At 36.8% G+C, this 13,640-nt stretch overlaps 1 protein-coding gene across 4 annotated transcripts in view; it reads right to left on the reverse strand.

Annotated features, from left to right (window-relative positions):
* Positions 1 to 13,640, reverse strand: part of LRCH1 (leucine rich repeats and calponin homology domain containing 1) — a 191,906-nt gene that overhangs the window by 88,645 nt on the left and 89,621 nt on the right. For all 4 annotated transcript variants that reach the window (XM_070578282.1, XM_070578279.1, XM_070578280.1 and 1 more), the window contains exon 2: positions 13,165 to 13,309. In XM_070578282.1, the coding sequence (XP_070434383.1) occupies positions 13,165 to 13,309 (145 nt within the window). The remainder of the gene's footprint in view (positions 1 to 13,164; positions 13,310 to 13,640) is intronic.

The following is a 13,640-nucleotide window of genomic DNA, read 5'->3' on the forward strand; positions in this document are numbered from 1 at the left end:
TGAAAATAGGTGGGTTGAGCTTCAGATTAAAGTCTGTGGTCTTCCTTCAACACAACACTGCCTCTTCTCACTTACTTTGGAATGAAAAGTGAAGACAGAGCCAACCCTGATGGCTTAGCAGTTAAAGTTCGGCGTGCTCTGCTTTGGTGGCCCAGGTTCAGTTCCCAGGTGCAGAACCACACCACTGGTCTGTCAACTGCCATGCTGTGGTGGCGGCTCATGTAGAAAAACTACAAGGACCTGCAACTAAAAGATACAACTATGCACTGGGACTCAGGGAAGGAAAAAAAAGAGAGGAAGATTGGCAACAGATGTTAGCTCAGAGCGAATCTTTCCTAACAACAAAAAAAAAGTTAAGATAAAGCAGGAAAAAAGTAGGAGGAGGGCACTGAGTTCTGAGCAGGAGGCAATGAGATGCTAGACTGGCAGTTCAATGACTGATTTATAGAAAAAAGGATGGAGGAAAGGGTCAAAGATCATTTCTGAGATTCCAAGTTGGGACGCTGGAGGAAAACAGGAGCATGGACAGGAACAAGGACCCAAAATACGCTAATTTGGGAAAGAAGAAAATGGGCTTGGTTGAGCACATGTTGAATTCTGAGGAGTCAACAGGCATTTAAGAGGAAGTGAATATTTTAGGCACTTGGGGAAATGAGGCCTAGTGCTCAAGTGAGTCAAAAGGACAGAGAATATATCTGACACATATGTGGCATGAGCTCTGTGAGAGAAGATTTAAGGACCAAAGATTGAGCTTTGGGGAGTTCTAGAATTAAGGAGCAGGAAGAGAAAGAGCATCCAGGCAGGGGAATAGAGAAAAACAGAAAGAGACAAAAAAGCGAGAGGAAAGTATGGGACCAAAGTCAAGGAAGGAAGGTGCTATGTGTCAAAGACTGAAAGGAAGACAACTGTCTTCTACACTTACTGAACGCCCACTCTGCCCAAGGAGCTGTTTTAAACTCGGAGAAAATATGAAATGTACATGAATCCTGAAACTAACCCCCTCACAAGATTAGGCAACATCTCTCTGAGCTGATATCACCCACATCCTACCTGAACATCAGTCATATATTTTAAAACTGAAAGAATAAAGAAAGTGAGACTTCTTTTATGGATCATATCACGTAAGGTGGAAGGAAAGGATTCCAAGCTCGTCTTTTTTTTTTTTTTGAGAAAGATTAGCCCTGAGCTAACTACTGCCAATCCTCCTCTTTTTGCTGAGGAAGACTGTCCCTGAGCTAACATCCATGCCCATCTTCCTCTACTTTATATGTGGGATGCCTACCACAGCATGGCTTTTGCCAAGCGGTGCCATGTCCACACCCAGGATCCGAACCGGCAAACCCCAGGCAGCCGAGAAGCAGAACGTGCAAACTTAACTGCTGCGCCACAAGGCCGGCCCCCGCAAGCTCGCCTTAATAACTCTTTAAACAAGTGTCTGCAGACTTTGGGCATTGCTGTCAAATGCCCAAAGTTGCCTCTGCTGAAGATCCCAGGTCATTCTCTGCACCCAGTACTGAGGTCACAATGGTCTCCTGCTGGGACTAATGTATGGGAGGGGCCACCACTCCTAACAGTTTACGTAAATTTCCTGAAGATCACCTGTCCCAATTATTGCCCAAACAAAAGTAAATGTGCTGCCCTCCAAGCACATTCCCTCCCTCTTCGGTCCCCCCCCCACCCCCCCCACACACAAACAGCCTCTCCCGGGCTTTAGGACACAAGATCTGAAAGGAAGAGTTTCACAATCTATACTGAACACCACTGCTTATTTTTCTCATCTACCTATAGTCCCATTCAAATAGTTCACAAAGCTGCACAATTCTTGTATGTGGTGATAAAAATTAAATGATTTGGTATATCAGGAAAATTGTAAATGGTTTTGAAATGGGCAAAACCACTGCACATCTCGCACATCCTTCCAGGTCCTCTCGGCCCTTCATTGCCTATGAGTTATTTTACAACTCTGTCATATGTAGAAAACTGATAGTAATGCAAATAATTTTTGTCCACAGAAATGCAGATGAATTGTCACGAGTGCAGCAGAGTTGCAACTGATCACTGCCCTTTGGATATTAACCAGTTCTGCAACTACTCGTAAATTCCGCCAGCCCCCTAGCATGTGTGTGCATATGTGTGTCTGAGTGTGTGTTGAATTCTCCTTTAAACAGGTTATAGCATCTGACTGTTTCCTTCATTAATTAATGAGTTAAATACAATCTTTGACAGATGTTCATTTTATATCTGCATGAGAGTCATGATTTTACCTTTTTTTAAAGAATTACCCTTTAACAGGTGATTCGTTTTAGCCACAGGGACTCTAGTGTTTCAACAATGAAATGTCAGTGCTGACAATTTAAAGACTCTTTCATCTGCTTTAGACTTTTAGTCAAGGTCATTCTTTCCCCCATTACACAATATAGAGCTCTCAGAACCTCTGAAAAAATCCTCCCACCCCCTCCAAAGAACAGATCACCTTTATAAAGAAAGGAGTGGGGAAAAGAAAAAACCTTATAAGCAAAAGTCAGAAAAAATTAACAGTTGTTGAATCCAGATACTGGTGAGCGATCGATACATTCTTTGCACTTTTCAGCCCGTAATTTTTTCTCAAAATAATCACATATTTTAATAATAATTTAATTTGTAAATCATAATAAACAAATAAATAAAGATTTATACATTTAAAAGGTGCTAAATAAAGAATAAATCAGCCTGGATGGCAGCTCTGTGCAACACATTTTATGCTCCAGTGTCTCCCGGGCCTCTCTCTTTTCTATTTACATTTCATCTGAGCTTTCAACACATCCAGCCCATATAGATTGCCTGGCCTCTGAAGATGACATCGTGAAGGCACGTACTTTTTAAGCTTATCCTTTTTCAGGCGTGGGGACAGTTCCTGAAGGATTCCCTGGGTGATAACCATTCTTCTAAACCAGTGTTTACAAACTGGTGTGCCGAAAAGCACTATTCTAGGAGATGCTAACAGGTAGGCCTCACAAAAAAAGGGAGAAAAGTTCTCTGTTCCTTGGAGAGTCACAATACTGGTTAGCACAATACCTGGACTTCTTTCTTTTTTTTAAAAAAAAAGCATAGCTATTAACATCCAACAGAACACTTCTCCATAGAATATACTTTTGGGAAATGATGTTCTACTGACTCAATAACTGAGCCAATGGCATCACTGAGGTTAGACATAAGTAACTTTTTTTCTCCTATGGAGTCTTGCAGCTAAGCTTTCTCTGGATTTATTCCTTATTCATGAAGAGATGAATTAATCACCGAGCAGAATGGATCTATTTTCTTAAATTATTATCACACTCCTTTCTGCCATGGCTTGCCAGTTACCAAATGGAGTATTAGAAAAACACTACCTGATTTCATGAGATTAAGGTAGATAACCTGAGATTATAACACGGTTCCACATGATCCAACTCTAAAAGTGACCCACATCTTCTGGTTACTTGGATCTCACCATTCAGAGAGATCATCTCATTCCATCTGTCTTGACAGTTCCTCGGGTCCAGAGAAGGTCACTCCAAGAAATGACAGGAGATGAAAAAAAATGCCTTACAGAATAAACTGCTCTCATCACAAATACATCTTTTGTCCCCTAAACACCCAATCTCTTGAATCTTTCTAGATAAAGAACCACAGAATATGTATTTATTCTTGACGTAATTTCTCTTCCCTGGAAAAAATGCTATTTGGGATTGTTACACATGCTTAAATTCTTGGCTACATTATTTTATCAAGATTTCCCCTCCCTGAGTTCTCAGAGCACAAGCATTCCTTTCAGAAGTAGGATAATATTTTTAACATCATATCCTGCAATTTTCCAGCCACTACAGCATATGTTTTATTACTTTTGAAAATAAAGCGATGCATTTACGTCTGGATTGGGAAGCTGAGAAATCCAATACTGTGTCTCTTTTCTCAAAAGTAACACTTATAAAAATTTCTTTATCTGTCCAGTTTCTGTAATTGTTACTAACAAGCGAATAAGAACACCAGGAGAACCAAAGTGAAGCCCTGGCGTGGCCATTATGTCTCAGACTGTAATCGAAACCTACTTGCCTAAAGCCCTAATTCCATCTGGACCTTAATTAAAGGCACCAGGGAAGAAGGTATGGAGGATGCTGACAAGATATAAAAGGCAGAGCTCAACAAACAAAAGACTGAAGAATATGAAGTCAACTTCTCAAACTCCAGTTTAATGGGTATTCAAGACGAGTTCTTGTACAGTTTTATAATAAAATAAATGACTCATAGAAATTCAGTTTATCAAGTGAAAGTTTGTTTTAGCCAACCAACAAAGTATATTATTATAAGGGTAAGAGAGTGCATAAGATTTCACTAGTGAGTCAAAAAGTATAGTTCCTGTGCTACACACTCCAGTCATAGAGTCTTTTCAATTAAGAAATCCCAAGATTCTACAACTTTTCCTGCTTTCAAAGTATTACTGTACTTTCACTCCCAATATCTTTAAAGGCATTCTCATGTTTGAGAATTACCCCAAATGTAAAGAAAAGAGAACTAGAAAAGAGATTTAAAAATGTGAAGGAGACTGCAGCGTCCAACATATAAGCAACAGGGTGTACCCAACGAAGATAGAAATAATGGATAAACGGAGGGAGGAGCAAAATTAAAAAAGATACTGATGAAAATTTTTCCAGAGTTGATGAAAGATATGAATCTTCATACTCAAGACACAAAATAAAGTTTATAGCAAGGTAAGTTAAAAATAATACATATCTATATACATCATAGCAAAAAATGCAGAAGTATCAAAGACAAAGAGAAGATATGGAAAGACATCAAAGGGAAAAATATGGAAGATTTTCTACAAACCTAAAACATTTAGATTAGCAAAAGATTTCTCTATAGCAATAGAGAGGCCAGAAAACATAATGTCTTTAAAATACAACAGAAAAGAAGTACCAACTTAAAATTTTATATTAATACAACCTGATACTTTATACCAATAATTGAAACTTCTTTCAAGAATGAAGGGTAAAAGACATTTCAGAAAAAGACTGTATTTACCACAAACGTATCTTACTGAATGAAATTCTTAAGAATGTATCTTATAAAGAAGAGTAAACCCTAAAATGAGTGAGATGAAAAAGCAACCGCAAGCAAAGAATCTAGTAAAAATATGGGTAATACAAATAAGCATCAATTGACTAAAATCAAGGTAAAAAGCAAGGTGGACCTAAAATAAAGAGTAAAAATAATGTATAAGTGTGGAGAGGAGTGCTTACAATTAAAGCTTTCTATGAATGTTAATACTTTTGAGAAGAGGAGAGAGAGATTTTTTACCTTTAGAATTTTAGATTTTTGTAAGTCAAGTATTTATGTCAACGATTTATAGATAATCTTTCTATTAAAAGCATAAAAATATAATGACTAAGCTCTAAACCAGAGGAAGAAAAAAGTAGAATAAATAAAACAGAGTATTAAATAGAAGGCAGGAAAAGGCACAAGAAAAAAGCAAAGAAAATCTTGATAAACAAAATACAAAATAAGGAAATATAAATCCACATACATAAGTAATTAGAATAAATGCAAATGGATTAAACTCACCTATTATACAATAGAGATGATGAGACCGCTTTTTTAAAAAATTCATCTGAATTCTATTTGGAAACACATCTAAAACTAAGGTTGAAAATAAAGGAGTGGAAAAAGATATAGGAGAGTGAAAATCACCAAAAGAAAGCTAAGATGTTAAGTATTAATTTCATATAAAAGAGACTGTAAGTCAAAAAAAAGCATTTTAGGGACAAAGTACATCACTATACAATGATAAAACCAGCAATTTGCCAGAAAGATATGCAACTTTGAACTTGGTCTTAAAATACATATTTTAAAAATTCATGGAATTACAGGGAAAACCCAACAAATCTACAACCATCCTATTTTGCTTAAAACACATCTCTGAGTGATTGATATATATTAAGCAGACACAAATTGTGTTACAGTAGGAAAGATGTGAACATCAAAATTAAGAAGTTACATTAATGGATTTACTAGAACCCAGTGTACAACACTTGGAGAGCATACATTCTTTTCAAGCACAGCTGGCATATTTTAAAAATTAACTATGCATAGGCTACAAAGCAAATTTCAATCAATCTAAAGAATCAATATCAAATAAATATTCTCCAAACACAACGCAATTAAATTAAAAATCAATTTTAAAAGATAACTATCAAAATCCATTCTATAGAAAACTTACGGGTCAAGGAAGAAATACTAGAAATTAGAAACAATCTAAGAGTGATTAAGAAATACTACATATCAAAACGTTTATGAGTCAGCTAAAGCACTATGTACAGAAAAATCCACAGCCTTAAACGCTCCTATAAGTAAAGAAAAAAACCTAGAAATTAATGAGCTAAATATCCAAAACTCCAGAAATTAGAAAAATAAACCTATAAAAAAGAGACAAAAGGAAATATGACAGATAAAATCATAAATTAATGAAAAAGAAAATATCAATAGAGTTAGATACTAAAATTAAAACCTGATTTTAAAAAATTCACAATAAAAACAGACACCCTTCTGAAAAAATGAAGAAAAAAAGGAATGCATAAATTTATAGTATTAGGAATTAAAAAGGGGAACCAATTACAGATACAGTAGAAATTTTAAAAAGTACAAAGGCCCTCCCTTATTTAAATATTTAGCTTGGCCTCCCGGACAATTCTCTAACAACTATTTTTATGATTATGAAACTGGCCTAAGGGACATGGAATGCAATGGAGCATAATGTTAGACAAGTTAACAGAGGCCAGAGTGCTAAGCAAGCTATAAAATGCCACAGAAATTCCACTAATCTCAATTATTCTTATTTATGAAAAAAGTGTGGCCGGGATAAATCACTTTCCTATTTCCCATCTAAAGTAAGAACAGCTGAAGGACCCAAATATGATGGTGTGACAGCTAAATCCTCTTTAGCTATTAAGAGGTGATGATGATGATGATGATAATGATGGCAATGATGAAGATTATTCCAAAATTCGACCCCTTCCTTCACTTCTGTACGTTCTTTTTTCTTTCTCTGTCCTCACTAACAGTACTTGTTATAAGACTTGGTAAACTGCAATGTTCTTAGAGTAAATATAATAAGTTGTTTATCGATGAAATGGTAATGTTTCAAAGAACTTTTATTACCTGTCTAGTTAGAAAAATAAATGTAATTTGCAGCTTGTTCATTGGGGAATGAAAAACTTTTTTGCATGTGTTTTGCAGAAAAAACTTTGAGAATTACTATAAACAAAGTGTCCATACAATGAATTAGGAGTAGGTATTTACCCCATTTTCAGAAAGAAAATCTGCAGCACAAAGATCTTAAAAACTCTAAGATCAGAAGCAGAACTGAAAACAACACATTCTGACAGCGCTCTAGCTATCAAAGCCATAATGTCCCTTTTGTGTCTCTTTTTTTTTTCAACACAAATACTGATCTAAGACAACATCTGTGATCAGGTGATGTGTATAATGGAAAAATCCTCTTTGCAAGTCTTGCCAAGTATGGGCTATACTAAAAGGAATGGAATCTGATAAGAAATATCCTATTATTAACTCATTCACACTTAACAAAACCCATCAGCTACCAATGCCAATGGACATAATTTTACAGACACAAGAATTTATATTAAAATTCTTAGGGACCACTGACTGTAGGTCCCACGTTGAAAACAAACGCCCATTGGACACACTAGGAAAGACAAAGTTTAAACCATATGCTCCTGTTCGCGCAATGGATAGCCCTGATGGCCACTTCTAACTCTAACATTCTGCGAAAAGTATTTCCAAATTTTAAGGTGATACTTCCAAATTCTAACATGGTTCACTGTGTTTTGGTGTCTTCCTGCTGATCGGTCATTTCACAAAGCATAACCTAGCTACCAAAAGCCAGTTCCAAAATACATTTACTAAAATATTCTCATTTTCCCTTTGAATGAGATAAAATCTTCATAAAAGGATGTGGGATACAAATTTGCCTTAAAGAAAACTTCTCACCTTTTCCAGTTTAAGAAGACACCATCAATTTTCTCAGTTTCTAGAAAGAAGAAATGCTATCTTATAAATTGATAGTGTTTTCAGAAATGTTAATGAGAGGATGCATTTCTTATGGATAAAACTGAAAATCTTAGAAACAATGAAAATTAACTTTTAGTTCACAAGAAAAATATAAAATCTGTGCTTTCTAAGGCAACCCTAGCATGCAGGATGCTTCTCCTAATACTTCAGTAGAGAGCTATATTCTTGAGGATTAAAGATTATTTCTCAGAATGACCCCCCAAAGGAATGTGGGGATACAGGTTTTACAGCCATCAGGAAGTTGGCTCTCTCTGTACATTGTTTAACAGCCAAAAAGGATGCCAGGCTTCAGAAAAGGCGGCCAAAACAGATTCCTTTTATGTTGTGATAACATTTTGTTCAAGAGCCTGCCCTCTTCTTTACAGGCAATGCCTCAGAATCTACTCCTAGTGGATGGGGAGAGATAAGGGCTTCCATGGAATAAACCAGCTCCTGGTTCTGTGTGTTTCACCCTAGCAAAGTACAACCACTCACCAAGAGTTCTGGAAGCCATACGATCAAATGGTGTAGAGAACTTTCATCTTTTGGCAGCCTCTATTCCTGAACCTCTCTGAGATGAAAGTTTAAGCTGAGGTCCCGTTCTTCGAGTCACAACACCCCTCCTGTTGCCAAGAGTTTTGCTACTCTGGATTATTCTATCTTCCTAAAGTACATTTTCTTCATAAGTCTCATCAACAACAACCTCTCCAAAAACTTAAAATAGATTTTAAACTTTGTGAGGCTTTCCTGTGTGACTGAAGTTCAAAGTGTTTGTTCCTATATAGGAACAAATCCCGCTTAATCATTTTTATTGTTCTTGGCCACAGTTCTTGGATTAAGACACTTTATAACAGGAAGAGACACAGTGGCACATATACTAAACGAACATAACCTTTTGTTGTAAACACCAAGAAGCAAAGATTAAAAGCCCAGATCCTTCAAATACAGTCTACATAAACAGCAATAAATTAATGTTTTCCACAAATATGACATTTCTATCATGTGAGAAAATGTAGAAGACACTGAAGTGTTTCTAACTGCATTTCACAGTGAAGATTTTTTTTTCCCGTGTGCTAATTAAACCCATCTCTAGTCTAGCACAGGAATTGGGTAGCTGGAACCAAGCAACCATTTGACATTTAAAGATAACATCACTAAGAGATCTGTCAGCCAAGAAGCTGGGTAAGGCAGTGACATATGACCACCATCACCATCACCACCACCACCATCTTTGTCGTCTTCATTAATACCATCACCATCAAATATTTACGGCTGTTTACTCTGCTGGAATATGCAATAGATCTCGGAGGGTATAATCAACTTTGAATGCTTCCCATAAATTCTAAGCAGCTTCATATGGCATCTCTCCTGTTTTGCAAATATCCAATTAGTAATTTCTAAATGTGACATTAAAAAAGAGAAAAATATTTAAAATACCGTAAGACCATGTTTAATTTTAACCATAAAAACATAAAATCTGTGAAATTTGAAAAGCAGCTTCTTTGTACTACTTCAACAACTCTTTCTCCCTAATTAATAAAAATAAGAGGAAAATCCTAAGTACTACAAAAAAGAAAGTATTTTCAGGTATTTATTTATAAAATCTGATGAACTTGCCTATTTGTTGAAGTCATTTCAAAACAAGCTATATTTGACATAGTTTACCTTAAGTATGTGCTCAAAAGTAATTGATATTTCTTTAATTTTCTGAAATTTATACAGACTCCCCTAATACTTTTAAATTAGTGACAATGTCATGATTTGATTATATACTTCAGCCAAGAATACAAGTTTTTTTCTTTGGCATAATATCCCATTTATAACTATCACAGAAAAAAAACTGGATTAAAGGCAATTCAGTAGTTCTACAAGGCAGCAGGTTTGCAGCATCTTGGGTCCCTTGTTTCCTCTTCAGGGAAATGGATTGGCAGCCTCCCCTCCAAAGGCCAGAAGTCAACAGAAGTCCACCATGCCTCTTCACCACACCCAAGAAGGAGTATGTTTTATTTTGTTGACTTAATTTTCATGAGGGGTAGAAAAGACAAGAAAAGGCCACATTGGCCAACTCTGGCTGTTGTGGACGGAGCATATGTCATGATCACACACAAGCACAATATTCTAAATTCCTCCCGGTTACCAGCTTGGGGTGGCTGGGAGTAGGGTGGCAGTTTGAGGACAAGAAGAACTCACATACACATACACATACAACACTACAATCATGCGGGTGATATTACTCATCATCTTAGAAGACTTACAGTTTAATTAGATGCCACTAGGATTCTCCAAATATTATTACATATTTGCAAATAAACAGACTTGACGGTCACCTACTATTTCACAAGCTACAAACAAATCTTTTAGGCAAATGTAACATTCTACCTCAAATCACTCCCAAACTGAGAAATAGCTCAATTTCAAAAGGTCCAACTCCTAGAAGATATGTTTCAACCAAACCCAGTCATCAAACAGGAGATGAAGTTCTTGTAATTGAATAAACAAGATGATCATCTCCTGGTCACTTTAAAGTTTGCCCTATGTTACTACTTTATGTTACGCATTTATATTCATGAAGTAATAAACCTGATAGAAGGTATCAAAAATAATTACACATGTATATATAGTACCTGGTTTTCAAAGAGTTTAAGGATGTCCACACACTTTTCACATACCTTGATATAACACCTCTGAAAAGTAACGGACATACTTTTTCTTAATTTCTCCATGTCGTTATCAATTCTTTCAAAGAGTCACAATTCAGCACTAACGAATAGGTCTTAAACATGGCAATATTCGAGCAGAAGATGTGAGCAAAGAAAAACAAAACCGAATGAAAACGACATGTATAAATGGGAGAAAGGATAGAGGGAAACCAAAGGAAACAATTACAGACAGAAAACAAAGGTTAAAGAGCTGGGAGTTTAACAGTCCCTTTATTTCTTTCTCCCTTCCATTACCTGAGAATTCATCACAAAATTCTGTTTACAACATACCACATGGATCCTCTTCAGCATCGTCAGTCTCAACGACCCCTCTCTGTTCTTGCCTTACAGAATCCCGAGATCCATACTCCAATATATTCTTTCTACCATCTGAAGATAGCAGTATTACTCTACTCTCAACTAGGCTCAACATGAAAATCACCATACCAAAACCAATTTTACTAATGCTTTTAAAACATAATATAAATTTTAAGATTAGATTATCTGGTGTTTGTAGAATTTTATAGTTTATATCATCCCAGAAGAGATATGTCCCCTATACCCAAAAGTTTCTCAGTGCCTATGGACTTAATATAACAATAGTGAAATCTATTTACCTGTTGCATGCAGGACTACTAGAGGTGAAAATGTCACAGCAGGACAGGAGCAAGTAAGCAAAGTAAACAGACCAACTGCATTTGTTCTTGGGATACTTCTGCTATGCGAGCTGGGATTAGAGGACAGATGTCTTAGAGAGATGGTGAACCAAAATCTACAGATACTGCTGTGCTGGCTCCATCAGGCAATTCCAAGGTAATTAACATTCTGCTGTAGCAGAAACAGCTTGGCCTGTTCTTATCCAAGAAAACTCAAAACAATGGTCAGACGAACCAGAAGGCTGGAGAAGTGAAAGTTAGATATATGAGCCTTTAGTTTATGCTAATAGCAACCTACATCTCATTTCCCAAAAAGAAGTTAAGGCCACTTGCAAACATGACTAGGATTTTTTTCCACTCCCAAGGAAGATATGCACTCCTAGTGAAAGGCAATGGAAACCCATTTTTGACTGCAAAGAAAGCAGAAGAAGACCTGTAACTATTGGTGGCCAACTAAAAAGAACTAAGAAATAAGTGACACTAGTATCTATCGTAAGTTAACGCTCTACCTAGTTCACTGCGAATTTTACTTTCAAGTTTGGTTTATTTGTTGCACAGCAAAAGGCTTGCTGATCAGGTGTTACCCTTTGCACACGGATATAACGCAACTGACACGAGTGAAGGCTGTGCCCAGGCTTGAACTGTGGAACCTTGCTCTTAGAGTAGACAGAGATTTGATAAAGCAGCTCCCCTCTCTCTCCTGTCATCCCAGATGTGAGTAAAGGATTTCGAAGACAAAGAGCCAAAGTCCAGCCAGCCCAGCTGAGAGTCACAGCAGCAAAGCCTAAAACCCCGGGCCTTAAAATAGCTGAGTTCTTATCCTCAGGACTACTCAGGAGCACTGATATGTCACACTGCGCTGTGCATAATCATAGTCAATACAGACCACGGACCCATCCTCAGCGAACACTGACCTAATTTAAAGGGCTATAAAGACAGCAAACTTCGTATGTTGCTGGAGTTGCTCAGGGCTCCTCCTGACTTTCTCAGGTGGCCTAGAGTACACAGGCTCAGTCAGTGCTAGGTAGCAAATCCCATGGCACCAACAACTCCCAAAGACCAGCAAGGCCCCGATTTGTCCCAACCCCAAGTTCTTTTTCACTTCCTTTAGGTTTCCTCCTCCAAAATCTCCAAAAAATCCAATACCTGAAGACAAAATACCAGCAAGCTTCCAAGCACCAAATGGACAAAAAGTATAAATGATGCCATATAAATTATCTTGAAAAATCCAAAAACATCTTGTCATACTGACATTCAGAGAAGTCTAGCACCAAAAACAATATTAACCACACTAAAAATGTATTTTAAAAGAGATTTCGTTTTTGTTTTTTTTTTTGAGGAAGATTAGCCCGGAGCTAACATCTGCTGCCAATCCTTCTCTTTTTGCTGAAGAAGATTGGCCCTGAACTAACATCTGCGCCCATCTTCCTTTACTTTATACGTGGGACGCCTGCCACAGCATGGTTTGATAAGTGGTGCACAGGTCCATGCCCAGGATCCGAACCGGCAAACCCCAGGCCGCAAAGCAGAGCATGCAAACTTAACCACTGTGCCACCGGGCCTGCCTCTATAAAAGACAATTCTTAAATGATCTTCGTGTGATTTACTTCAAAGGGTGATCAGGAATTGCAAAAAGGAAAAAGAAAACTGATAGAAACTAAAGCATAATCATTCCACGATTTTTTAACTGAATGTGATTACAATCTTTATAATAGTCAACCTACCTCAAGTTTAAGTAAGTCAGCATCTGCAGATTAATGATGGCCTCAGGAATGACTCTGATACAATTATGATACAGATTAAGAATTTCCAGTGATACAAAATGGCACAATTCCATTGGAACTTCAACCAGTCTGTTTTTAGATAAATCTACAAGAGAAGGAAAGAATATTTTGTCAATAAATCTTCAACATAATCCAGTACAATCTTATCAACCATCAATACTTTTTTCTTAACATGTTTTAAAATAAACATTATAATCTAAACTTAGCTCCACATTATCAGTTTTTGCACTGCTGTTACTACGGTGCTGTGATTTCCATTTTCTAGCATATTAGCTCAATTCATATGGAAAAGTAAAAATACTGCAGAAACAGTTTTAGCTCTCTCTGTAAATTTGTAAATACAGGCCACGTAAAAGGGTAACTGAATCAATATTTACTTTTCACTCTATCTGAGAATTATTTCAAAGTCATCCTCC

The sequence above is a fragment of the Equus przewalskii genome, chromosome 16 (genome assembly GCF_037783145.1).
Source record: "Equus przewalskii isolate Varuska chromosome 16, EquPr2, whole genome shotgun sequence".
Taxonomy (NCBI): domain Eukaryota; kingdom Metazoa; phylum Chordata; class Mammalia; order Perissodactyla; family Equidae; genus Equus; species Equus przewalskii.